This window comes from Nelusetta ayraudi, unplaced genomic scaffold, assembly GCF_046127955.1.
Source record: "Nelusetta ayraudi isolate G7.1 ecotype Tasmania unplaced genomic scaffold, CSIRO-AGI_Nayr_v1 ptg000096l, whole genome shotgun sequence".
NCBI classification, from domain to species: domain Eukaryota; kingdom Metazoa; phylum Chordata; class Actinopteri; order Tetraodontiformes; family Monacanthidae; genus Nelusetta; species Nelusetta ayraudi.
In genome coordinates this window covers 701,433-725,499 of record NW_027466146.1, presented here as the reverse complement: position 1 = coordinate 725,499, position 24,067 = coordinate 701,433, and the positions used below count along the sequence as shown (strand labels likewise).

The following is a 24,067-nucleotide window of genomic DNA, read 5'->3' as shown; positions in this document are numbered from 1 at the left end:
CACGGGAATATTACTGAGCGACTGTAAACACACCGAACACGATATCAGATGGTGGAATGTTTTGCGGTCATTAATCAGTTTGAAACATTCACAACATGACACTGTGCCTGTTTCTCCTCCTTCTATTTATCTATTATTAAACATTTGCGGCCTGCTCCAAATTGTTCTGATGTGTCATTAGCACAAAGTTGTATCAAAGACTTGTGTTGCTAAATCACCACCATGGAACCTGGTGGTTCCAGCTCAGTTTCGACCCTCAGTCATCTGTCTGAGTGTGGAACGAAGTCCCAGAGCAAACACAAGCCAAGCCCTTGCGTTTGTCCAACAATATGTGAACGTCACCCCCCCTAACACCACCCCTGTCGACTGTGAAGGAGGCTGTTTGTCTTTGGTGTGGCATGGGGCCGCCTGCTGTCTCTCTGCCCTGCTTGTACTGGGCTGCCGAGCCCAGAGAAACAAATCAAAACAAACACTGAGTACACCGAGCTGCAGGGAAACTGGTGACACCACAGTGCGTGTCGAATTTTGCCGCCTTGGAAAATGGTTCCGGCCACCCCTGACCTGAAGTTCCAGTCCAAACCCAACCCAACATGTTCTTTTTCATTGCTAAAAGTCCATAGCAAAGACCAGATTCTGAAAACCCCAAAAGATGGAATCCTACCACAGATTTTGCAAAGATACAGATATTTTGCTTTATAAATCACACATTTACTTCAAGCATTCCTTTTCTGTTTGACTTGATAATTCAGATGTCAAAACAATTAATGGTCTGTAGAACAAGCTGTACCAGAGCCAGTCAGTTTCAGGAATGTTTGAACATCATTTCAGAACCCGTAAGGTTGACATGTTGGACCAAAAGTGGGCGTGTGGTCACCAACCGTCGCATAACTTCCCTGGAAGTCGTGGTCAGCTTGTGTTTAGACCCTTGACTGGGTCTTCTGATCCACTCAGGTGGTATTAAGTCGTCAACGCAGCGTGACAGACCGTCAGTGGCACTTGTGCCTAATGTGCGGTGTTGTGTTGCAGCGCCGTTGCTACAAAACCATCGGATAACGCCAACGCCGATGGCAAGCCAGGAGTGGCAACAGGGGTTCGGGGGGGTGTCAGTTGTGCAGTGCATGTGTGTTCGGGGCCATATGCGTGGCAGCTGTCACCATGGGTGTATTTCTGTCTTTACGCAGAGCTGAGGTCCACCGGCACAGCTCATCACTTCGCCTACCTCCTCAACACGACCGACTACAGGATCCTGCGCATGGATGAGGACCACGACCGGATGTACGTGGGCAGCAAAGACCACATCCTGTCCCTGGACCTGCATGACATCAACAAAGACCCCCACATTGTGAGAACCTTCCCACACTCTAGCATCCACTCACCCCCAGGTTCTGGACCCTCTACACGTTCTGTCACGGTGGGATAAGGCCGGCGCCGCCAGGCGACCTCTGGGCCAACAGCGCCGGTCCGATCACACCTTGTGTTCATTAAAACTTTGTCATTGGCTCACGGCAAGTCCAGCAGGACTAATATTAGCTCGGTTGAACATCCCAAGGAACCTTGTAAATGCCGGCGATGTATAACGAGTTGGATGGTGCCTATTAAATGTCCTCGACTCTCCTCCCCGACCCAACCCCCCAATCCACAGATCCACTGGCCGGTGTCCGAGCGCAGGAGGATGGAGTGCCTCGTGAGTGGGAAGGACGCCAACGTAAGTACACACTCGACAACGTCGTCCGTCAGAGACTAAAAAAAGAAAGACAATACTCCAGTAATACTAATATTTTTCACATGTAGCATTAAAAACAAAGTTTTCCAGAGCTTTATGTGAGGAATTTGTAGCGATGACACTCAGCTGCGGGTTGTGACTCGGCGCAGTCCGCTGGTCCCCTGCTGTCTGGCCAGAGAGACGTGAATGAATGAGTTGGCCTCCAGTAACTTAGTCAGTCCCGCCTCCCTTTACTTTCCTGCCTGCCGAGCCAAGAGGCAGGAGCACGCGGCTGTATCAGTATACAGTCACTTGAGCATCAGGTTCAAATTTGGAGGTCAAGTCTTGATTCGGGTTTATTTGTTGACTTACATGGATTGAAAGTGACAGCCTTCCAAGTCTTCCAGAGTTACAAGATTACAAAACATGAAACCACAGAGAATGCAACAATATCAGCGTGTCTCTAAAAGATGAACCATAAAGTGGTCTTCACATTGGTCAAGTCTGGTCTCGCATGTCGAACAAGCAACTTTCAACTATGAAGATGAGCTTGTCATTGGGATTCAGTTGGCCTTTTGTCCTCTGGTGTCTCCAGGACGAGTGCGCCAACTTCATCCGCCTGATCGAGCCGTGGAACCGCACGCAGCTGTACATCTGTGGGACGGGAGCCTACAACCCGGTCTGCACCTTCGTCAACCGCGGCCGCAAACCTCAGGTCAGCGTTTACGACTCGCTCCCTCCATCAGCGGCACATCAGTTTATCAGACAGCTTCCTTCATGGCTTGCTCTCCATTGGCCCGACGCCACCCTCGTTCTTCCCTCACCATGATGCTTGTCACAGACTCGCTGCTCAGCCGCAGCCCTCTAACGGGAAAACATCTTGGATTTCCTGGCCTCTCCTTTAGCCGCCTTTTAGCACCTCAGCTTTCTTTGAAATCCCCAACAACCGACAAGACGACCAGAGGATGTTTTAAGAAGTGACGTCTCTTGTTGCACTCTAAAAGTGTGTTGAGAGACAAGACGGTTGTTCTTTCTAGGGAAGCGTTTTTGTGATTTTTGTCATTTGTATTTAATCATACTCTTTTTTCTTTTTCTTTTTTATCTTTGTTTTATCTATTTGAAATTTCCAGTTCAACTCAGTCCCAGAGGACTAGCAGCAGTAAGTGCAGCACACGCGTTCGCCTTTCGATGCTCTCACCACTCCCGCCCGACGACGCAGTAACAGACACGTCCGTCCATGTTGATGCACGCATAGCAAAGCGCACGCACACCTAGACCCTGACTATCCTATACATCCCGCTGTTAAAAGTTCAACACTTGGATGCAGCCTCGTTTTACAGCCACCTCTGCTTGTTTTCCTTCAGCCGTGCTGGTGGCAGGAAGCGTGTAGAGCTCAGAGTGTAAAGTGTTTGACTTGGTCCCGAAGCTTGAAGGCTAATAGATGTAGCCTACTGTGAAATCCTTTATTGACACAACCACAGGATGGAGACCTGTTGTTGCCTTTTCCACCATCCGGTCAAGCACTGTTACACATATTCCACGAAGGAGCTGCGGCAGGATTTTCCACAAGCACTCGGCGTCGTATGAACTCAAACGTTTTGCGGGGGAGGTCATGTGGGGAAGGGGTGGGGGGGGGCGTACCGGAGGATTCCGAGGGGGCATCCTCGGTCCTTTCTCACCAGCGGCATAACATCCACCACTGTGTTGCTGTCTTCTGCTTCAGACGTCCATGTATCTGCAGATGGCCCAGGCCAGAGGAAGGGCAAACCGCGGCGCCGAGCCCAGCGCGGTGCACGAGACACTCGGACTGAAGGTGCGATGTGGACACGCTGCCGGCGCCACAGCCCTGTGATGCTGCCCGGGGCTGGTGGTCGCCTGCAGTAGCAGCATGACGATCCCTCCAATCACGTCACCGCAGCATTCTTTAACCCAACCATCACCTCTGTCTGTGGCGCATGCACCTTCCTGCACAATCCTCACCTTGGCCATCAAATCGCACTAAAAAATCCAGCATCTCTTTGTCCTGCCCACAATTTTTTGTTGTTGTTTAACTCATTTACTTGTGTGTGTGTGTGTGTGTGTGTGTGTGTGTGTGTGTGTGTGTGTGTGTGTGTGTGTGTGTGTGTGTGTGTGTCCTTTTCTTGTCCTTCATCTTCCTGCCTGTATTTTTTTCTTTTACGTTTGCATGTCATTTGTATAATCATGTTGAAAGGTATGATAAGGCTGCCGTGATCAAATCGAGCAGGCTTTTCTTCCACTGCATTGCATGGAATGTTATGAAATTTATTATTATTTGCTAAACCGCCAAGTCTTTATTTGACTCAAAGAGTGAGCCAAGTCATTCATCCTGCCCTTATGAGACGAGGCGGAACGTTGCCACTCATCAGTCCATCACTCCAGCATGTATATATATACAGTGTACATATATATATATATATACATATATATATATATATATATATATAAATATATATATTTATATGTATAATACATAAAAAAAACATTAAAAAAAAAAACATACACACACACACACACACACACACACACACACACACACACACACACCTTGTGAAGGAATGCGGTGCAGAGGCAGCAGGAGTCGTCATTCTGGGGACAGCCGGCCCTGTTAGCCCAGAGCAAACAGCGGCCATCTGCAGCCCTCTGGAAATAACAGAGCCTCGTACTCCAGAGTGTCTCAACTCTGTTTGAGCTCCCTGAAGCCTTTGGAAGAGGCACGGAAAAAGGCACTTTAAAGGGGCTTTAGGTGAAGTGGGACACTTTGAAAATGTCCCCCTGCTTTTTTTTTTGTGTTTTTTTGTAAATGTGCAGCTTTTTTTTTCTCGAAGGGTCATATTTTACAGCAGGGGTTGTAAAAACATGTCCAGGGCATGGTTTCCCTCTGGTACACATAAATGTTTGTGACCCTTTTTTTTCCCCTTCCTCATTACACGTCAACATCTGGCATGGCTGCATGGAGTGAGCTGCCAGCACCCCACTATTAGCTCCGGCGCTGATTTAATCAGAGATGAGTGGTAAATTGCACAAGGGTGTGTTTATTATCCGATGAGGGGGGATTTTTTTTGGCACGGCGCCCTTTCAGTTCTTTGGCGGCTTCAGCGCTGATGGACAGTGACAAGAACGTCTTCTTCTTCGCACCCGCTGGGACTGTTTTTTTTATTCCCCCACTGGCGAGACGAGGCTGCAGGACGTGTCGTCGCTTGCCGCAAACTCACCTCCACCGACTGCGTCTGGCGGCTCTAAGCGCTCGCGTGCAGCATCAGTCATCCAGCCTCCATCCATCCCAGGCTCCTCCCCCTCGCCACCGCTTACAGGTGTCAGCTGACAGACATCTGGCATCCAGATTTCTATATATATTTATACTTTTTTTTTTTTTTTTTAAATGCCCATGGCGCATTCATTGTTCTCCACTGTTGATTAACAAACAGGATGGATGAGAGGTTCCAGTGGCTCTTTCCTTCTTTCTCCATGATTCTGTGTGAACTCAGTCTCATTCCTAATTCTGCAGCCCTGCCCGCCCCGTCGGGCCGCGCCAGGTTCCTGAGCAGCACATTTGCAGCCTCGTTCCTGCCCGCGCGGGGGAATCGCATGTGACAAGATGAACAGCGCCAAATTTATTGCCGTCTCCATCTGATTTTCCCATCGCAGGAGGAGATCTTCCATCTGGAGCCGGGGAAAGTGGAATCTGGGAAGGGAAAGTGCTCTTATGACCCGAAGCTCAACAGCGTGTCAGCTTTGATCAGTGAGTATCATCTGGCTGTTTTGTTTTTTTTTTCCTTTCTTTCTTGAAATGTCTTCAAGGCACGACCTTGAAACGGCCACACATGCCACTTAACCATGTGGACTCCTCGTCTTTCCCAACGTCCCCGCGATGGCTTCCTTTCTTTTTTCGACACAATTTATGCGCTTTAGTCAAAAGACGGCACAGCAGAAAATGTTTATCACTTTGCTTCAAAGACGGACGGGTCAGTCCGAGTGTCCCCTCCATCCTGTCCTTTCCATTTCCCACCGCCGAGCCGAGCTGCTTAGTCTAATCAGTCTAATCGTTTCATCCCCAGGAATTTCCCCTTGTTAGAGGGGATGTGAGGGCTGTAATAAGCTGCTATTAATATGGAAAAGCCTCACCGGGGCATTTTTTTTCCCGCAACTGAAATCACCCCGGGATATATTCAAGGAACATTTTACAACATACTGCAAGTATATCACCTTGTGACAGGAAGAATGGCCCCTCCATCGTATTTCATTGACTTTTACGCTCACAGGGATCATTAGCTTAACCAAACTATCATATTTATCCACGAGTCAATGGGAAAACCGGAGTACGTCGATGAAGTCCACTATTAAAAGGTCATGCGGTACTTGTATTGATTAAGTAAGCGGATTTATTTGCGATGGAACTAGCAGCCGCTGATGCTGTTAATGCCATCAACTCTCAGATTGTTCCAACTGACCATTTTTCCCCCATCCATTCGCACAAGCTATCCACTGCAATAGTTGAGATTTGGAGCATTTTGGAGAATATTGCATGAGAAATTCTATGAAGGGAGCAGAATTTCAGCAAAAAGAAAAATGACCTCTAATTTAGCAAATGAGAGCTAATGGGCAAAACGTTGGATGGGAGGTTTCTTGTTTTCACTTTTTTACCTGGACTTTAAAATGTTTGCTGAAATTTGTATAATACCATCAGGAAGCCGGTGTCCACCTTCCCTCCACCGGGGAGGGCAGAGTTGGGAGTGAGGGGGTTGGGGGGGTCACACTGCCGGGTCCCGACCACACAGTTGCCACCGATGAAAGACGATCTCTCCTCTGTCGCCGGGTGTAAATCAGCGCCGCTGCTTTCCCACATTAGCGCAGCGTCAGCTGACCAGTGCGGGACCAGTCACTGTCACGCAAAGCTGGACTCACCTGGCGCCTCCAAGCCGTCAGCGTCGCTTGCTGGGCTCAGCGCCACATTAGACACCTCTCATTAACCCCTGGCGTGCCATCAATCTGCCGGAGCGCCGCCGCCGACCGAGACGTGGCTCCTCGGACCCTCTGTGTCCGGTTCCGCACCTCCTGCTGCTTCCTCGCCCACATCGCTCACACCTGCTCCCCACTCCCAGTGTCGACCCGTGCAGCAGCTGGGTGTGAGGGGTTGGAGGAGGGTGAGGTGGGGTGGGGTGGGGGGTGGGGGCACCTTGTGTATTCCAAGGCCTTTAACAAGGCCGCTGTGTGCGTTTGCCGGCACACATGGACGTGCTCATATTTTTTACGTGCTCGCCGAGCGGCTGCGAAGTTGTTGCGTCAGGAAGTGCGAGCTCTGGTTTCGGTGACAATTTATTTTACATCCCATAATTTTCATACTGGCTTTCCTGGGAGAGAGCGAGAGGGAGGGAGGGAGGGAGGGAGGGAGAGAGAGAGAGAGAGAGAGAGAGATTCCTGGAACTTGACAGTAAAAGTTGACTCTAATTGCAAAAAAACACATGGGCCATAAATAAGGTAAATAGCCGTGTGTTTGTTTTGCCGTTTAAGTGGAGGGTTACAGAGTGGGCGGGGCTTTTTACAGGCACTTGTTTTCACACATGTTGGGAAAAACCTCCACTGTGGCTCAGACGTGTAAATAATTATTAGAAGGAAAAGGAAAACTATTTGAAACTCAACCTCACTGGTACAAAACTGGGCAATTTGGAGCTCCAGTTTTGATTTGTAAAGCCTGAAACCAGTCGCGTCTTTATTCCAGTGCCGCTGCTCAGCTGGTGTCAGTGTCGGGGATGGTGGGAATCACAATGACTGTTGTCAGTGTGGGGGGATGGTGTGAATCACAATGACTTCAAATCAGTTCTTGTGTTTGATGTGTGTGCTTCTTTTTCTCTCCATCAGTACGTTTGTTCCAAATTGTTCCACTTAGTCCTTGTTCCGCACAGTCTGTCTGCATGAACGTGATGGTTTACTAGGTCGGGCCCTAAGAGCATATACATTTTTTTCTGAAGTACTCAGTGACATTGTACTGCATGTATGAGGAGTGAGTCAGTGCTGTTTCCAACTCCCCCCCTAATTTATAACAAATTACGGCAGAGTCATGCGATCCATTCCTTTTGATTAACTGTCAGACCGAAGAGTCGCAGCATCATCGGGCTTTTCGGAGGATTGATGGCGCAGATAGTGAGTCATACTTTTATCCTCTCCGCGCCTAAATGAAGACAAATGTGAGCAGGCCGAACCTTAACGGTGAGGGTCTCCTCGTCCAGGCAGTCCAGCTTTTAAATGACAAATTTGCATTTCGGAAGGCGGGCGGGTGGTGGTGGTGGTGGTGGTGGTGGTGGAGGTGCAGGGCGGCAGCTAGCGGGGGTGTTTTTCGTGCCAAGGGCGTCGCTGGTATAATGTCAGACAGGAGGAATGTCACTGAGCCCGGCTGTTCTCTCCCCACCGCTCCTCAGACGGCGAGCTGTACGCCGGCGTCTACGTGGACTTCATGGGAACCGACTCGGCCGTCTTCCGCACGCTGGGGACCAAGACGGCCATGCGGACGGACCAGTACAACTCCAGATGGCTGAACGGTAACTGTGCCGAGCCTCCCTGCGTCGCCTCTTGAAAGCCTGATCCAAACACGCCGCTGAATGTGAAGGTTCAATGAGCGATAAACAGGAAATGCTGGCAGTTTTTGAAGGAGGTTTTGGCCAGATGTTCCCACAGATGGAGATCCTCGGAACTCTGAAACAGCCTCTCATCGTCTTGTCTCGTCCTCTCCTCCCCCGCCCCCACCTCCCCCTCCCCCACAGACCCCTCCTTCATCCACGTGCACCTCATCCCTGACAGCGCCGAGAGGAACGACGACAAGCTGTATTTCTTCTTCCGGGAGAAGTCGTCGGAGATGGGCCAGAGCCCCGTCACCCAGAGCCGCATCGGACGCATCTGCCTGGTGTGTACACACTGGAGGGACGTGTTTGCCTCTTTGCCGTAAACAGAGCAGGAGAAGAAAGCGGGCGGTAAAAAGAAAAAATAAAAACGGCCCCGAGGCGGCTCACCCACCGAGCCAGAACCGGTGTTTGGCCAACGCTGACGTGCCGGAATCCACATGTGTCTTTAACCTTCCTGTCGACAATGCATCCCTCAGTCTGTGAGGGCGACCTCTGACCCCTGACCCCTTGACCTTCTGACCCTTTCCTCCCCAGTAATCCTAAAAACGCTGGACAGTTGTAGCGTACACTTCAGCAAGGGAAAAAACAAAACAAAACAGTCTGATTGGTGATCGGTGCGTCGCTCACTGCTGCTGTTGGATTTTTCTTGTCACCCATCGGTTGACATGTGACATGCATTTGATGAGTTTAGATGCCTGTAAACTACTTGAAACAGCAGAAAATCCACCGCAATCATGCAGAGCATTGCTAGTTGTGGGTCTGCATATCCTTCCTTAGGTTTCTGGGGATGAAACCAGCCAATGGTCCTCAGGAACGTTTCCCAGAGGTGCGAGAATTCGCTAAACTTCACCAAACTTCACCACTAAACTAGACGTGAGCTGAGCGACAGGAAAAAAATGACCTCATTGTGCGTCTCCCTCATGCATGTCCCGTAGACTGGAAGAGACTACTCTCATACACAATCATAAGCAGTTAGTAGCAACTTTTTTTTTTTTTTAAATCCCCAAAGCATGAGCTACCTGGGTCTCAGGCTGGAAACACAGCAGATGTTGATCTCTGCTGTAGCCACAGACTCACTTTTCAACAATCAGTGGCGATTTTGACCTCCTCAACCGTCTGTGACTGCAGCTTGGGTCAGTCTTTGTTTTTGGTTGTGAGTCTCTCTCCGCCTCTCGTATGCAGAATGACGACGGAGGCCACTGCTGCCTGGTGAACAAGTGGAGCACCTTCCTGAAGGCCAGGCTCATCTGCTCGGTGCCCGGAGCCGACGGCATGGAGACGCACTTCGACGAGCTCCGTGAGTGCACGACGACGGCCTCCAGTCTGCTGTTGTGGATTATTGTCAGTTTTTCAATTGACACTCCGGTGGGGATCGGGTTTACGGTGCAAAAGACAGACAGACTTTAAACTAAAACTGCTCTCAGCCAAACAAAGTCTTCACCTCTAGATTTGCTGTGTTTGGTGAGTCGGTGGGATTTCCTATCAGCGGTTGTCCTGCAGTCAGGGTCGCAGGAATGCAGGAGTTTGATTCCAGGCATCTGAGGTGAAGCCGTTGTGCAACCTGGACAAGTCCACTGTTTGTCTGCCAGTTAGTCGTATTATGCGATTAAAAAAAATACCTCCTCATTTTAGGCTGCAGTAGCTTTTACGTTGAAAAACTCATTTGTTGTCTTTTGGCAAAAATAAAAGAAGAAAGAAAAACTGGGCGTCTGTTATCAGAAAACACCAAAATATCCCAACCAATGAGCGACTGGTGTGGAATTAAAACCAGTAACTGCATCAATTTGATAAAACAGGCAGTCCTGGAGTTGCACTATTTACTAATTTTGCCTTTTTTAAAATCCCTCAAACGTGCACTTTACTCTGTCTGACGTCTGATATCAAACCGCACGCGAGAGGCAACAGCAGAAGTGGCGTGACTGTTTGGGAACACGGGTTCCTGCCATGTAGGATCACGTCAGTGGTACCACACCGGGTTTTCTCCCGCAGCACCTGCCAAGACTGTACCTGTGCTAACACATTCACCCCACCTCCCCCCCTCCCCTTCCCCCCACACCCCGCTGCAAGGACAGTGTAGCGTGCCGTGATGGGAGAGACGTGCGCTATCCTGCAAGGGTCGGAATGTGTCTTCTGTTTTTTCTTAGTTTGGACGTTAAAACAGTCGGGCCAGTTGATCTGAATATAAATGCTGACAGTGAACAGTGAAGCTGAATATTTAGAAATATATTGCCCCACTTCACAATGCACAACTAGGGACGAGTCCTGGCAAATATGCTTTGGTATTTTTTTATTTCCTAATCACAAACGTGTCTTTGCTACAGAGAAGTGCGTAAACATCTGAACCAGCTGTTGTTCCACTTGCAGAAAGGCATGATGGGAAATGTCCAAGGCCTGGAGAGGTTTTTTCTTTTACACTTGGAATAAGCCACTCCTATTGGCCGCCGCTGCCGCATTAGTTCCAAATCGGCACGCTATGACTAACAGCGTGTTGTAATCTTTTTTTCTTTTTATTACTCCATGATCTAAGAAACCAAAAGCAGCCTCCTGCGTTTTCACTGTGGAACAATTTAGAGCCAGTCAGTCATCGATAGATGGATTCAGAGGGCGGAATCGTTGTTGTTGTTGTTGTTGTTGTTGTTTGTTTTCGGAGGCTGCTGAAGTAGAAAAAGAAACAAAGATCGAAGAGTGTCGGAATCTGGATCCGTTCCGAGTCGATACAAACGCTTAAGCTCATCGTCGTCTCCTCCTGGTTTTTGATTTTTTTAGTCTCGTCTCTTTGCTCCCATCATCTCCTGACGCCTTGATTGGCCCTGATAGCCCTCCTCCTCTTCCTCCTCTGCCTCCCCCACCTCCTCCTCACCTCTGCCTCCCTGGGGGGAGTGACACTTGTGTGTTCTTGCGTGCAAATCGGCAATTTTTCCCCCTGTGCAGCACAACAGCTGTATGTCCTAACCAGGATCAACTGTTGTGCGACCCCCGTGACAGCCGCCGCCTCCACGCTAACCCATGACCGTTCCGCTGCTGCAGCTGTGGAGAAGGATGGCACACTGCTGTTGCTGCTGCTGCTGCTGCTGCTGGTGCCTCAGCTCGACTCCGCACATTTTGGATCTTTTTTTAAACCTTGATGGCACTTGTTGAATCTTCAGTTCGGCACATTTCCCCAAACAACACTGTGTCTCCTGGAGTTCTGGAAGTGAAGTGAAGGCTCGTCACATCTGTCACCAGAGCCTTTATTAATCATCTCCATCAATACCAGGGGGTTTTACAGCAGTTTGGGGGTTTTAAACAGCTTGGCCCGTGTGTGTCTGTGATGCACTTCTCCCACTCAGGCGGGGAATGGGGGGGTACTTCCCGTCCCTCCACGTGGAAGGCGTGAACTGTGGACCGACAGCCAAGAGATTCTTCTCAGCCAGCGGTGTTTGAGTCGTCGCTCCGTCCTCGGCTGGCTCTTCAGCTGCTTTTGCAATCAGCGGCGCTCCCGTCTAGACTGCGGCAGCAGAGCAGGCCGACTTCTTTACAGCTCCGGCGTGAAATATTGTCGCTGTGGGCCCTCAGGGTGTGTAATTCCGCGTCGAGGATGATTCGGGCGATAAAGTAGCTCAAGGTTTAGTGTCGGTGTTCAGGCGCTGCTGCTCACTGGCTGAATTGTTGCACCGCTGCTTTTAAAAGTGGGCTGAAGTCAGGAAGGAAGCAGAGATGCAGGATGTACATAAAGGATAAATTTTGGCCTTGACAAGTGGGATGTTTCTGCAGTCGATCATCAATACAGACATCCTGCCATAGTTATGCCAGCTTTATTAAAGCAACATATTTGGAGATTCACATACAGTTTATGCACGTTTTACATCATCCATGTTTACAACAGAAATATTTTGCCAAATTTGTTGCAGTCTCCTCTGCACTTCCTGCTCAGTGCCAGGGAGGAAACTTCCAGCACTAACAGCGTGAATTGCTCTGGTTATTAAAGCTATTGCATACTTCTGGCCAGCTAATGGATCTCAGACTCCTTTGGGCACCTAAATACACACAAGAGGCCACTTTTCTCATTGTCTAAACCCAGAAGTCAGTTCCATGTGTTCACCAACGAGGATTTGGCCACGGATTATTTGTTCGCGCATCAGTCCTTCCGGGGTCACGTAGCCCGAAGACTCCCCGGAGGAGGAGGAAGAGCAGGGGGAGGAGGGGAAGAGCTCCGCTCCGCTCGGCTGAAAGCTGTGTCAATATTGGTGGAGACGAGTGCTTGTGCCGCCGAGCGTGATGTTTCCTCCAGCCCGTCTGTTTGCACTGACCACAGCCTCTCTCCTCCATCGACAGGAGACGTTTACATCCAGCCGACGCAGGACACCAAGAATCCCGTCATATACGGAGTCTTCTCCGTCTCGGGGTGAGTGTCACATGACCGACAGTGCCGCGGCTCCACAATCGGATTCTCTGTTACGAGTCTCTCTCTCTCTTTCTCTCCTCCACTGTTGCAGCTCCGTCTTCAGGGGCTCGGCCGTCTGCGTCTACTCCATGGCCGACATCCGCATGGTCTTCAACGGGCCCTTTGCTCACAAGGAGGGACCAAACTACCAGTGGGTGGCCTACACGGGGAAGATCCCGTACCCTCGGCCCGGCACGGTGAGTTCCAGATCGTGGTTCTCTGAGACCTTCGACCTCCAACTCAAACCATCTGAAGAAGAAACAATAAAGGCCCTTAAAACCGTCTCTGATGTGCTTTTTCTGATGCGATTATGTTGAGTGTTTTTCTTGGCACCGGTCCCACGCTCTGTGTTGACGCTCCTCCTCCACCCTCCCTCCCCCTGCCCCACCCCTCTTCCTCTCAGTGCCCCGGAGGTACGTTCACCCCCAACATGAAGTCCACCAAGGACTACCCGGACGAGGTGATTAACTTCATGAGGAACCACCCGGCCATGTACAACGCCGTGTACCCGGTGCACAAGCGCCCCCTAGTGGTCCGCACCAACGTGGAATACGAGTTCACCACCATCGCAGTGGACCAGGTGACGGCTGCAGACGGCAACTACGAAGTGCTCTTCCTCGGAACCGGTGAGTTTTTTTGGTTTTTTTTTTTACATGTTGTGATCGTGATTTATTTTCCTGCTCTTTCAGCTTTGGTGTGTGAGGGGGTGGTAAAAAAATAAATAAAAAATCATAGCTTTTAGGGTCATTTTACAAAATGTGAGTCATTGTGAGCTCAGGGGCCCTTTGATCAGAGTCAGAATGGAGAACGACAGTGTCAGCAGGACGCTGAAATAAATCCCATGTAAGTGGAGGGCTTGTCTCCTCTGCAATCATTTGTCATTAGGAAGGGGGCAAAAAAGCATTCCTGCCTTTTGTGCTCGCGTGGAAACGTAACCAATCAAAAGGACTTTTTTCTCTCTCTTTCTGGCTCCTTTCACGCGGGGTAAACAACGCGGAGATTTGTACCTGCAGGGCAGCGGGGGGGCGTCGTCCACGCAGGGAAGAAAAGAAATTGAGTGAGAAGAATAGAGGGGGGGGGGCTGTTACAGTCAGGAAATCCATCACCTTAATCTTGCCCACTGGTGTAGAAAAGCTTAGCTGCTGGCCTGCACGCCTTAAACTTTAGACCCCCGGTACGACAGCGGCAGCGGCACCAGGGTCTGCAGCCCACACAGGATCCATCCCGGGGCTTTGTGTTCCGGAGGGAAGCGCGCTGATTGGCCCATGCACCATGACGGCCGGCGCCGAGGAATTCTGCTCCCTTTTCATGCGCTGTCAGAGAGCAGCCATTCAAACCCCGGCGTGGCTGCCGGATTCAGAGGTGGTGATAAATCTCAGGTATCTGGCTCGCCGGGGACCAGCCATTCTTTGGAGAAATCAAACACGGCCCCGGGACGACGGGGAATGTCTCGATGCATCCAGATGGATAAATGGCTGAGAGGTCGGGAGCAGGAAGGGGAGGGGGGAGATGGGGCGAAAGGGGGGTTTGACAAAAGAGGTGTTTTCACGGTGAGCAAACCAAAAGTGACCCAGCTGCCAGAGAGGAACTTTCCTGAGTCCTGAGGATTTATCTCCTGGATCCAGGTGGTAAAGATCCCGCAGGAAAAGGTTTTCTTTGTAATGGAAGGAAAATCTTGGAGCCCTCCGTCTATCACGTTTAGATACATAGAGAAAGATCACAACAGCTCGAGGAGTCCAGTTGGTGGGAGGTGTAACATTGGCCACAAATGGTTGCAGCTCAGGTAACTACAACGCTTCATTGACAACTAAACATTAGGCCGAATCCAGCGGGCAGTAAAAACAACAATTTTTAAACGTAGCCACTTTGAATTAGGCTAGGTGAACACTTGTTGCGTCTTTTCTCTTCCTCTGGGCATTTTAAGGGCAGCTCGCAGCCACTTCCTGTTTTCTTTGCCACAACTTAAAGGAAGCTGATTGGTTGTGGAATCCAGTGCAGCTTAAAAACCTGTTAGTGTTGATTAAAGTGCAGAATTAGGAGTGAATATTAAAGTGACGCTGGTGTTTGTCTGCAGACAAGGGGACGGTGCAGAAAGTCATTGTTCTGCCCAGAGACGACCTGCTGACTGAGGAGCTGGTCCTGGAGGAGGTGGAGGTCTTCAAGGTAGAACTCCATCCGTCTTTGTCTGATGTCATTTAACGCTCACACACAACTTCTCTCCCCGTTTCTTCTCCTTCTCTTTGTTGCAAGGACTTATCTCACCGGTATTGGTATTTTTCAATTCCCTGTCCAGGTCCCGACTCCGATTACAACGATGAAGATCTCATCCAAAAGAGTAAGCTTATCTTCCCGACCGTTGCTCACACGACAAGAGAACACAGAGAAAAAAAACTTTAAAAAAAACGGCAAGTGGCTCGCTCTGAAAAAAGGCCACAAGCTTAAAATTGCACAGCTGCAGCGTGCGCTGGTCGCCCTCTGTCATAAATCGTAGAATTAGCCGAGGCAGAGAAAGCTTGGAGGAAAGTATGGGAAAGACATTCAATATTCAGCAGAGTGATTAAAACACTTGGCCGCCGCAGGCCGTGTCGTCATCCCGCAGACAGTTCCAGTTGCACGCAACCCGCCAGATTCAGCGATTTTTAACATCTGATCATAAAACGATGACAGTAATCCAAGAGAAGAGCTCAATATTCCCCCAGATGATGACGACGATGATGCACAGGCATCAGCTTCAGCAAACTTTCTGTCCTTTCTGAGTTGACTTGCCATAAATCACAAATACACAGGTTCCTTGTTTTCTCCCATCTTCACTTCCTGCGTTTGAATCTGCAAGCGTGTCTTTTTTTCTTCTTCTTCAATTCATCGTATTTTTCCTTCCTCACCTGCAGCAACAGCTGTACGTGTCGTCGGCGGTGGGACTGACCCAGTTGGCGCTGCACCGCTGCGATGTCTACGGCGAGGCCTGCGCCGACTGCTGCCTGGCCAGAGACCCCTACTGCGCCTGGGACGGCAAGTCCTGCTCCCGCTACTCCTCCTCCCAGAAGAGGTGAGCACCACACGCAGCATGAGCCACGCTAACTCCCGACGCTAACCGGAGCCCTGGACGGTGCTCACACCACATTGGCTGACGGCTGTTTTTAATACTAATTGACGGAGGCTGATGGCTAACCGGCGACAGACAATGTGACCGTATTCCCCAACGACTTGTGTTGGGTTGTTATTTTATACTTTTTTGCATTGACTGCACCACAGTTGTTTGTGTGTTTTTTTGTCGAATGGCTTTGGATGGCTCGCTGTTGCTTTATGATTCTTTTCTCTCCTTATTTGGCAACACTGGTCTGACCCCTTTAGACGAAGCCGGCGGCAGGACGTCAAGTACGGGAACCCCATCCGCCAATGTCGAGGATTCAACTCCAACGGTGAGACGACGTCCCTCCGACCGCCGCTGCTCGCGTCTGTCTGCCGACCAGACAGAGGCTTTAGAAAAGACAGCACGTACCGTAATCACCGCTCCGTGCTCAGCACTCGCCTCCAATGTTGTGTTGGCCGTAATCACTGTGTTCCGGCACCTCGCTGGTAATTGGAATGCGGGATGATGATTTGCCAAAGCTGAGGTTTGGGCTGCAGAGAGTTGAGGGTGATGACTGTTTTTGGTTGGCGTGAAAGGTTTGTCTTGATCTGTCTGTGTATCTGTCTGTCTGCCCTGCTGCAGCCAATAAAAACACCCTGGAGATGGTGCAGTACGGCGTGGAGGGAAGCAGCACCTTCCTGGAGTGCCAGGCGCGCTCGCCGCACGCTCTCATCAAGTGGCATCTGCAGAGAGACAACAGCGACCGCCGGAAAGAGGTGAGCCGAGGCGCCTAGTGTTTTGTTTTTTAAGCCAACCAGAGTCCCTGAAGGGGAAAGAGGCGGAGCTACAAGCCAGAGTTTAGCTGTGACGGAAAGAACAGGAAGCTGCTGCTGCTGCTAGTGCGTAAACAGTGTCAGTGACAGCGTGGATGCTGCAGCAGGGGCCGAACTAATGCACACAGCTATATCCAGTGAGATACATGTAGAAAAAAAATGTATATATCATTTTTCTCTGTGTGAATTATCATAAAATTTGCTTTAAACCCCACAGGCTTATTCACATTGATTCTTATTACAGATTTTTTGAGACCACCTAACACTTACACACATTTAATCTCTGTGATTCAAAATGATCAAGCCCATCCTGAATTTTCCAGGCCCGCCCATTAGTTGGTTAGACTCCGCCCCCGTCTGCCGTGTCTGATCAGAACTACACAACATGTCCTCATTAAAAAGAGAGCAAAGATTGACACTGAAAGCTTTTCTCTGCTGACAACCCTCCTTTGGACACAGTTAAGTTCCTTCGTTAGCTACACAACACGACAGCCGGAAGGTTTTTCTGGTCAACTTTGTTGTCTTGTCAGGACTTTTCTGCTCTTCAAAGTGTGTTGTTGTCGCTGTCTGCTCACAGTGTCATTTCTCACAATCCACAAACCGCTAAAACAAACATTTACTTTTCACACAACCACAGTTGCTTGGGATTTTTTTTTCCGTCTAGGCAGGATGAACATTATGACATATTTTTAAAGGACCTTCTATGTAATTTTTTTCCTCTAACTATATCTATTAACGCGGCAGTGTAATGATTGATTGAACGCTGCCAGGCTTCTATCACAGACCTGCAGTCGTAAAGCCTGGAGGTGGAAACACAGACAGCAACAGTGAGAAGCTCTCCACCCTCGGCCACCAGTTAAAGTTTTTAAAGTTTGATTTTGAAGCTCCGTGGTGTCGCTGCTTCACTTCCTGCATCAGCCGTTCTGTTGGATGGTCTCCTCAAAAGCTCGGCACAGCCACTGTTTTCCACCTTCCACTCTTCTAGGGGTTCTTGTTTTGTTTTCTTAATCAAATTGTCATGTATTTCTTTTTCGGATTAGTTTATGGTCTGCCAAGTTTATTTTTGTGATTTAATATTGAAGTTTGGCACGGCTGCAGATGAGTAGTTTTTGGAATTTCTTGAAAGTGTTTGCACAATGGCCAAAAAAGCTTTTGAGATTTTCGTTTTATTGAGTTTGCTTTTGTTGTTATAGCTACGGCCCCCCTCACTCTGCAGGCACAACATGTTACCGAATGCAAAAACAAAACAAACAAAGGGAAAAGCATTTCAATTGGTCTGGCACAGACATTAAAAACAATTTGAGATCAAAGAAAAAGCATGTAATATGGTCCAGAGCAGTTTATTTCTTTTCTTACATTATTTGTTACCAGTTCAGTCATTTTATTCAAAACTAAATTACTTACAATAATATATTTTTTAAACAACAAATGAGATGAAATGAAACTCAATTTTAATCCTGAAGCTTGTTTTGTGTTTTGTGCTTCCAGAGCACAAACAAACTAATCAAGCAACAGAAGCCTTTTGTTCTGTTTTTCTTCTTCTTTTCATATAAAAAAGCCATCAAGTTCTGTGACTGCAACACTTTACACTAACCTTATTAACACAGGCACTGTGTGGCTTGCAGTCATTTCCCACATTACTTCTTCTGTGATTTTAATGGCAGCTAGAACCAGTCCAGTTATTGTTTCATTGTAACTGAATGGTTACTAAAGTGGGATGGTGATGGTGCAAAACCTTGTACTGAAGCAGACCAATCAGATTTCATCCAACCAGTTTCACCACAGTCCTCCAGCTCCGGGCCTCCCATTGGTGCGACTAATGATACCATTTGTTGGAAAGTTGAGAGTTGAGTGTTCTTTGATTTTCTATGAGCTGAGAAATCCTGCCCAGTTTTCCATCATTGTTCTGCAATCACTATGCTAACCTCTGCATCAGTGACGAGGCTTGCAGTCACAACCAAAACATCTGGGGGGTTTCATAGGCAGAGAGCTGCAGATGCTTCTTGGCTCTCCGGCACCGATAAACTGCTCAACACAATCCCAAGACAAAAACGCTTCAGCACCGAAGCTTGCAAAGACAGATGTGCAACATCCAGCCGCCTCGCGCAATGACCAACCTCTCTCTCTCTCTCTCTCTCTCTCTCTCTCTCCCTCTCTCTCCCTCTCTCTCTCTCTCTCGCTCTCTCTGTCGCTCTGTCGCTCTCTCTCTCTCTCTCCCTCTCTCTCTCTCTCTCTCTCCCTCTCTCTCTCTCTCTCTCTCCCTCTCTCCCTCTCTCGCTCTCTCTGTCGCTCTCGCTCTCTCTCTCTCTCTCTGTCTCTCTCTCTCTCTCTCTCTCCCTCTCTCTCTCTCGCTCACTCTACAGATGCGCTCGGACGGCCGGATCGTGAAGACGGAGCAGGGTCTCCTCCTGCGCTCGCTGCAGCCGTCCGACTCGGGAATGTACCAGTGCACGGCCACGGAGAAGAACTTCAAACACTCGCTGGTCAAGCTGCAGCTGGTGGTGCTGTCGAGCCGGGCGGTGAACAGCGCGCTGGTAGAGGGCGCCGGCGGCCTGGTCTCGTCCTCCCTGCACTCGGGCAGCACCCAGTGGACGCCCAGCGCCGGCCAGTACAAGGACCTGCTGACCATCCTGAGCCAGCCGGAGATGACGCTGATCAACCAGTACTGCCAGGACTACTGGCAGTACGGAGACCCGCTGATGGGGGCGCTCAAGGCCAAGGACCTGAAGGAGTACAAGGAGCAAAAGAAGCCGCGCAACCGCCGGCATCACGGGGAGGCGGCGGAGGAAGAGGAGGAGCGGGAGGAGCTAGAGACATGAGGAGCTCCGGCCTTGTTGTTTGAACCCCCCACCCGCCCCCCATCTTCACCTGACCACCGTGTCCCCCACCCCTCCCCCACCCACCCCTCAAACCCCTACAAGACTGGGAGAGACTCGTTACGAGTAGCAGAGTGAAAAGAGAAAATAAAATCCACAAACCAGGATCAAAAAATAAAATAAAATAAAGACGGAAACTGGGAAAATGGCCCCAACACACATCCTCTCAAACAGCAAAATATATGATACGCAGTATTTATTGTAGGTTGTATATAGTATCATTCTGTGGATTTCTTATTGTACGTAAAGAGAGAGAGAAAGAGAGAGAGAAAGAATCCCAACAAGCTCTTTGTGTATAGGTACCTATGGGGCAGATTATTATTGTTATTATGGATGTTGTTAATTTTATTGTCGCTGTTACTGTCACTACCACAACTCATCCGTCGACGTCCTGACCTCCTCTCATTTTAAGCTCAGATGTTGCCTCGGTGCAAAGTAGAAAAAAGGGGGATGTTGCTGAGCGTCGGACGGGAACTCGACTCAACTCGACTCGCTGGGACTCTTTTTGTGACCATCGTCATTGTTGTTGTTATTTCCGAACACTCCGGCTCCTTGTGGCTCCTCCACGGACAGACACTCAGTGTTGAGGGAGCCGTGGCACTGCGGACACCCTGGACACGGCATCCTGGTTGGAGAGGGGAAACGGGACCTGGCAAAGTGATCACATGGGTTGAATTGGGCCATTTTATTGGGCAAAAACTTTCTGTGTTATCTTCCTGACACAGAGAAGTTTAACAGGATGTTGGAGCATCTTTGCTGTTCCAGAGTTATCCTGAGGACTCACTGCTAGGAACTCAATCTGGCCAAAAAACACACAGGTAAAATAGTCATTAAAGCTACTTTATGATAAAAAACAAAAAACAAATAGTGAAACAGTGTGAAAAAACACCAACAAGCTGTGAGCTGAGCAACAGTAAAAGGGTGAAGGTTCTGATCAGAGGGGCACCAGATCTTCTGCTTTCAGAGGGACGTCGGGGCCAAACGCAGCGAGCTCAGGATGACCTGCTGTGTGGGAAACCAGGAGAAGGTGTGTGGCGGTCCGAGCCCACCGGTCCTCGTTTGTCTTCTTGTTTTTTTTTTCTACTTCTTTTGACATTCATACGTGGTCGAGAAAAAGAAAAAAAAACAACAAATGAATAAATAAATAAATAAATAATCGCCCATATACACAACAGAGCATCGTAACAATGTTGTGACACTAACCAAAATATTGGGAAGCTGGCTTTTCACTGTGTGCATGAACGTGTATTTGTACTGTAACTGATTAGATACTGTGGTCGCTGGTTTCTGTTGGGTTTTTTTGTTGTTGTTGTTGTTTTTTCATCTCTGTGGACGTGCGTCTGAGGGAAAATGCTCCGCAGACGGCAAGAGGCTTTAAAGACACGGGCAGCTCAGAGGAACTCTGCCGGGACGACGATGCACCTTCAGCCAAAAGAGTTTTGTGTCTAAATGGCGTCGATTAGAAAATATGGAGCAGCATTTCTACCAAGTTGGCGAATTGATTTTGATGGAATGTTATTTAAAACACTCCTTTATCCATTAATGACCTATTTGATTCAAATGTCTCAGGATACAACGGCCTCCCCGTGATGCTGAAGTATTAACAAGCTCCCGTCTGGTCTTCAGACGCCTGGAAGGCCTGAAGGAAGGTGCAGTCGTGACTCCCGCAGAGTTCCTGGGACGTCAATCCCAGTCGGTGTCCGTCACACATGAGGCCGAGGGTTTAAACAGCACAAACTAAGCTAAGAAAGGCTGTACAATTTACTAGGTTTTTTGTTTTTTTGTTTGTTTTTTTTTAAGAAAAGAAAAAAAATCTGTGTCAGTAGTTTTAGAGAGTTACGTTTGTTTTGTATTTTTGCATCATCAGACTTTATGGGAAAACAAAAATATGGAAAAAAAACAAACAAACCTGAAATGCACAGAGGTGATGTTATTGTAATTGTGTAAATTGCTCTATCTTCTCTTTCCATTGTTGTTGCTGACTAATAAATTAAAGCTCTATATTTTATAAGAATGGAATGTTCCCAACACCTTCATTGTGATTGGCTTGATACTGGATGTTTTTGTTTTTTTTTCCATGTTCTGCCCAGAAACTCTCTGGATCCTTGGAATAAAGTTGTACCTGTTCAAGAGAGACGTATGAACATTTGTGTACAATTTACACACTTTTTGTGTTTTGTTTGCATACAATGAGGACATGAGGAGAACTGCTCAGCCTTGACAAGGGAAGCCAAAAGATATTTCACGTTGATCCATGTTGAGCCTAAAGGTTAATTAGCACTGATTTTCATAGCCAGACACTCAGACTTCACCCTCGGGAGATCAATCAGATCGGGAATCAATACGCGTTTCTGACAGGCCGACCACAAGGCATCCAGCCTTGACAGCCAGACTAAATTCAGACGTGAGAATTCGCCGCTCGATGACCTTGCGAAGGCGTGACAGCGCCGGCGGACGCAGACAAGACGCCATTGGACAGAGGAACCGAGCAGGTGGTATAGAATCCCTATGTCCCGCCCCCTCCTGAGATACAGGGATGCGATTGGAGTCGATACATTTGTGGAAGGAGAGGATACAATCTCTATTTGAGTCTCCTTAACGTGTTTTTAGTACCAGAGTGACGTCAGAGTGTCATCAGTCAACATGAGCTGCTTCCTGCTGTCAGCAGAAGTCTTAATTGTACCTGAAAAGTTTTTTTTCCGGCCAGCTTTGTCACCATGACTTTAAACATCAGTTAAATATTCTCTATTATGGAGTTTAAAAAAATAAATGCCACATGCATAAATGCTGGCTGAGTCACTTTGGGTAAAATGACGGTAATTTAACCTTGTTGGAAAAGTGTAATTTTCACATTTAGTCATCCACTCGCACAACATGAAGTCTATTAATCTTTTATAAACATTTATAAATAAGGTAACGAGCCTGAGACGAGATTCAGCCGACATCACCATCATCAAAAAATAAGGAAGACTCTTCTGAATCATGAAGAAGAAGCTTGCCTGGCTACAAACTCGCATGGAGGCACCAAGTTGTAAGCTGGCTGCTCTCTTACTGTTGCACAGTAGCACATCACCTGCCAATCTATGTTATCTAAAAAAAAAAAATTCTTATGAGTTTTTATTTGATTTTCAATATTAGTCAATATGTTGTTTATTTCTGTGCAGAGAATGAATCGTGTGTGTTTGTTATTATATTTTCCCTAAAGAGCCAAAATGTGTTTTCTGCAGGTCAGGACAAAAAAGAAACATGAAGAAGTTTCCACCTGCTTGTTTGAATCAGCCTTCTTCCCAGTGTGATTGCAGTATTGGCTCCTGGTGTGCGGCTCTCTGGTCTCCTCAGCTGCAACTTATCAGCCAATCAATCATCTCTTCCCTCCCAGAGCAGCTCTCACTGCCAGGCTTTGCTGCTCAGTCCCTCACCTTCAGGCGACCCTCCTTTTTTTTGGTGTAGGTGGGTGTTTTGCTTGCTCTTATTTTTGTCACGTCAGGGTCTTTGTCTGCCTCCAGTGTCCTCTGTCTTTGCCTTGTGAGTTCACATTCTGAGATCCATTTTCCTGATCAGATCGTCTCTGGCGTGTAAAACACAAGATCGAAGGTTCAGTGTGAGACGTTTTCAGGCCACGCGTGTGTCGCACAAAGCCGACTTCATCCCTTCATCATTGTGTGAACGAGGACAGAGAAGGGGGGCGTGTCTGGTTTGTTCTTCAGCCTGGGTTTGTCTCTCAGGACGGGGTCAGGCCTCCGGCCAATCAGAGCGTCGAATGACATCTTCCCTTCACAGAACGTACTTGTTCCCTTCTTCAGACTGAGGCTCTGTTCTCTCGGCTTATCTGATCCCCGCCGACAACGATATTCAGGGTTGGACCCCTAGACAGAGGCCCAGAAAGATCATATCGCTGTCTTCATCATCATCTTCATCATCTTCAACATTGCTTCAAACCTGCGTGTGAATCAGCCGCAAAGTGTTGTGCCATTTGTTCCAATTGTTTTGTTCCAGTCGTGGAATCTCAGCAGAATGACTTCCTGAAACCAATTCGCTCATTTCGCCGGTTCAGCTGAGCACCTGGATTTTGTACCTTTTGTTTTAAATCTCTCCACTTTTCATGGTTCTCATAAAGCGGTGAAAGCTGAAGACACACCTGCTTGGGCACTTGGACACCGCCGGCGTGAGGAACTGCGTGTCAAGTGATTGGTTCACTGAATCTACTGATCAGCTGACTGAAAGAGAGCCCTCAGAGCAGCCAGCTGTGGAAAAACTGAAATCAAAAATCAAGCACGTTGAGTCAAAGAAAAAGAAAACAGTCAATAAGAAAAACTTCCGTGTGGAACTGAACGACTCTGTGAACGAATCGTTTTAACCTGCTCATTTGTGTGATTCAACCGTTGCTGAGCTGATTCCTCACGTCAGAAATCCCAGACCTGCCCACGGGCGTCCCGCTACACGCCTCATTATTCACAAAACCACAGAGGTCCTTCTGTCGGACACCGCATGGGCCCACGGCGGCGCTCCATGTCTCATGACCGAGCCG

At 48.5% G+C, this 24,067-nt stretch overlaps 1 protein-coding gene across 3 annotated transcripts in view; it reads left to right on the top strand.

Annotated features, from left to right (window-relative positions):
• The window catches only part of LOC142902617 (semaphorin-3F-like), a 52,766-nt gene extending 31,095 nt beyond the window's left edge, over positions 1-21,671 (top strand). Inside the window, exons 3-19 of one of the 3 annotated variants that reach the window (XM_076047839.1) lie at positions 1,182-1,342; positions 1,643-1,705; positions 2,298-2,417; positions 3,426-3,515; positions 5,369-5,462; positions 8,137-8,256; positions 8,479-8,618; positions 9,520-9,634; positions 12,652-12,721; positions 12,813-12,957; positions 13,164-13,386; positions 14,835-14,923; positions 15,054-15,095; positions 15,649-15,806; positions 16,112-16,179; positions 16,473-16,606; positions 19,027-21,671. In XM_076047839.1, the coding sequence (XP_075903954.1) occupies positions 1,182-1,342; positions 1,643-1,705; positions 2,298-2,417; positions 3,426-3,515; positions 5,369-5,462; positions 8,137-8,256; positions 8,479-8,618; positions 9,520-9,634; positions 12,652-12,721; positions 12,813-12,957; positions 13,164-13,386; positions 14,835-14,923; positions 15,054-15,095; positions 15,649-15,806; positions 16,112-16,179; positions 16,473-16,606; positions 19,027-19,482 (2,288 nt within the window). In that variant the 3' untranslated portion in view covers positions 19,483-21,671. Of the gene's footprint in view, positions 1-1,181; positions 1,343-1,642; positions 1,706-2,297; positions 2,418-3,425; positions 3,516-5,368; positions 5,463-8,136; positions 8,257-8,478; positions 8,619-9,519; positions 9,635-12,651; positions 12,722-12,812; positions 12,958-13,163; positions 13,387-14,834; positions 14,924-15,053; positions 15,096-15,648; positions 15,809-16,098; positions 16,180-16,472; positions 16,607-19,026 lie in introns of all 3 variants that reach the window. The other 2 variants (XM_076047838.1, XM_076047840.1) reach the window with 2 other exon arrangements.
• Positions 21,672-24,067: the final 2,396 nt, after the last annotated feature.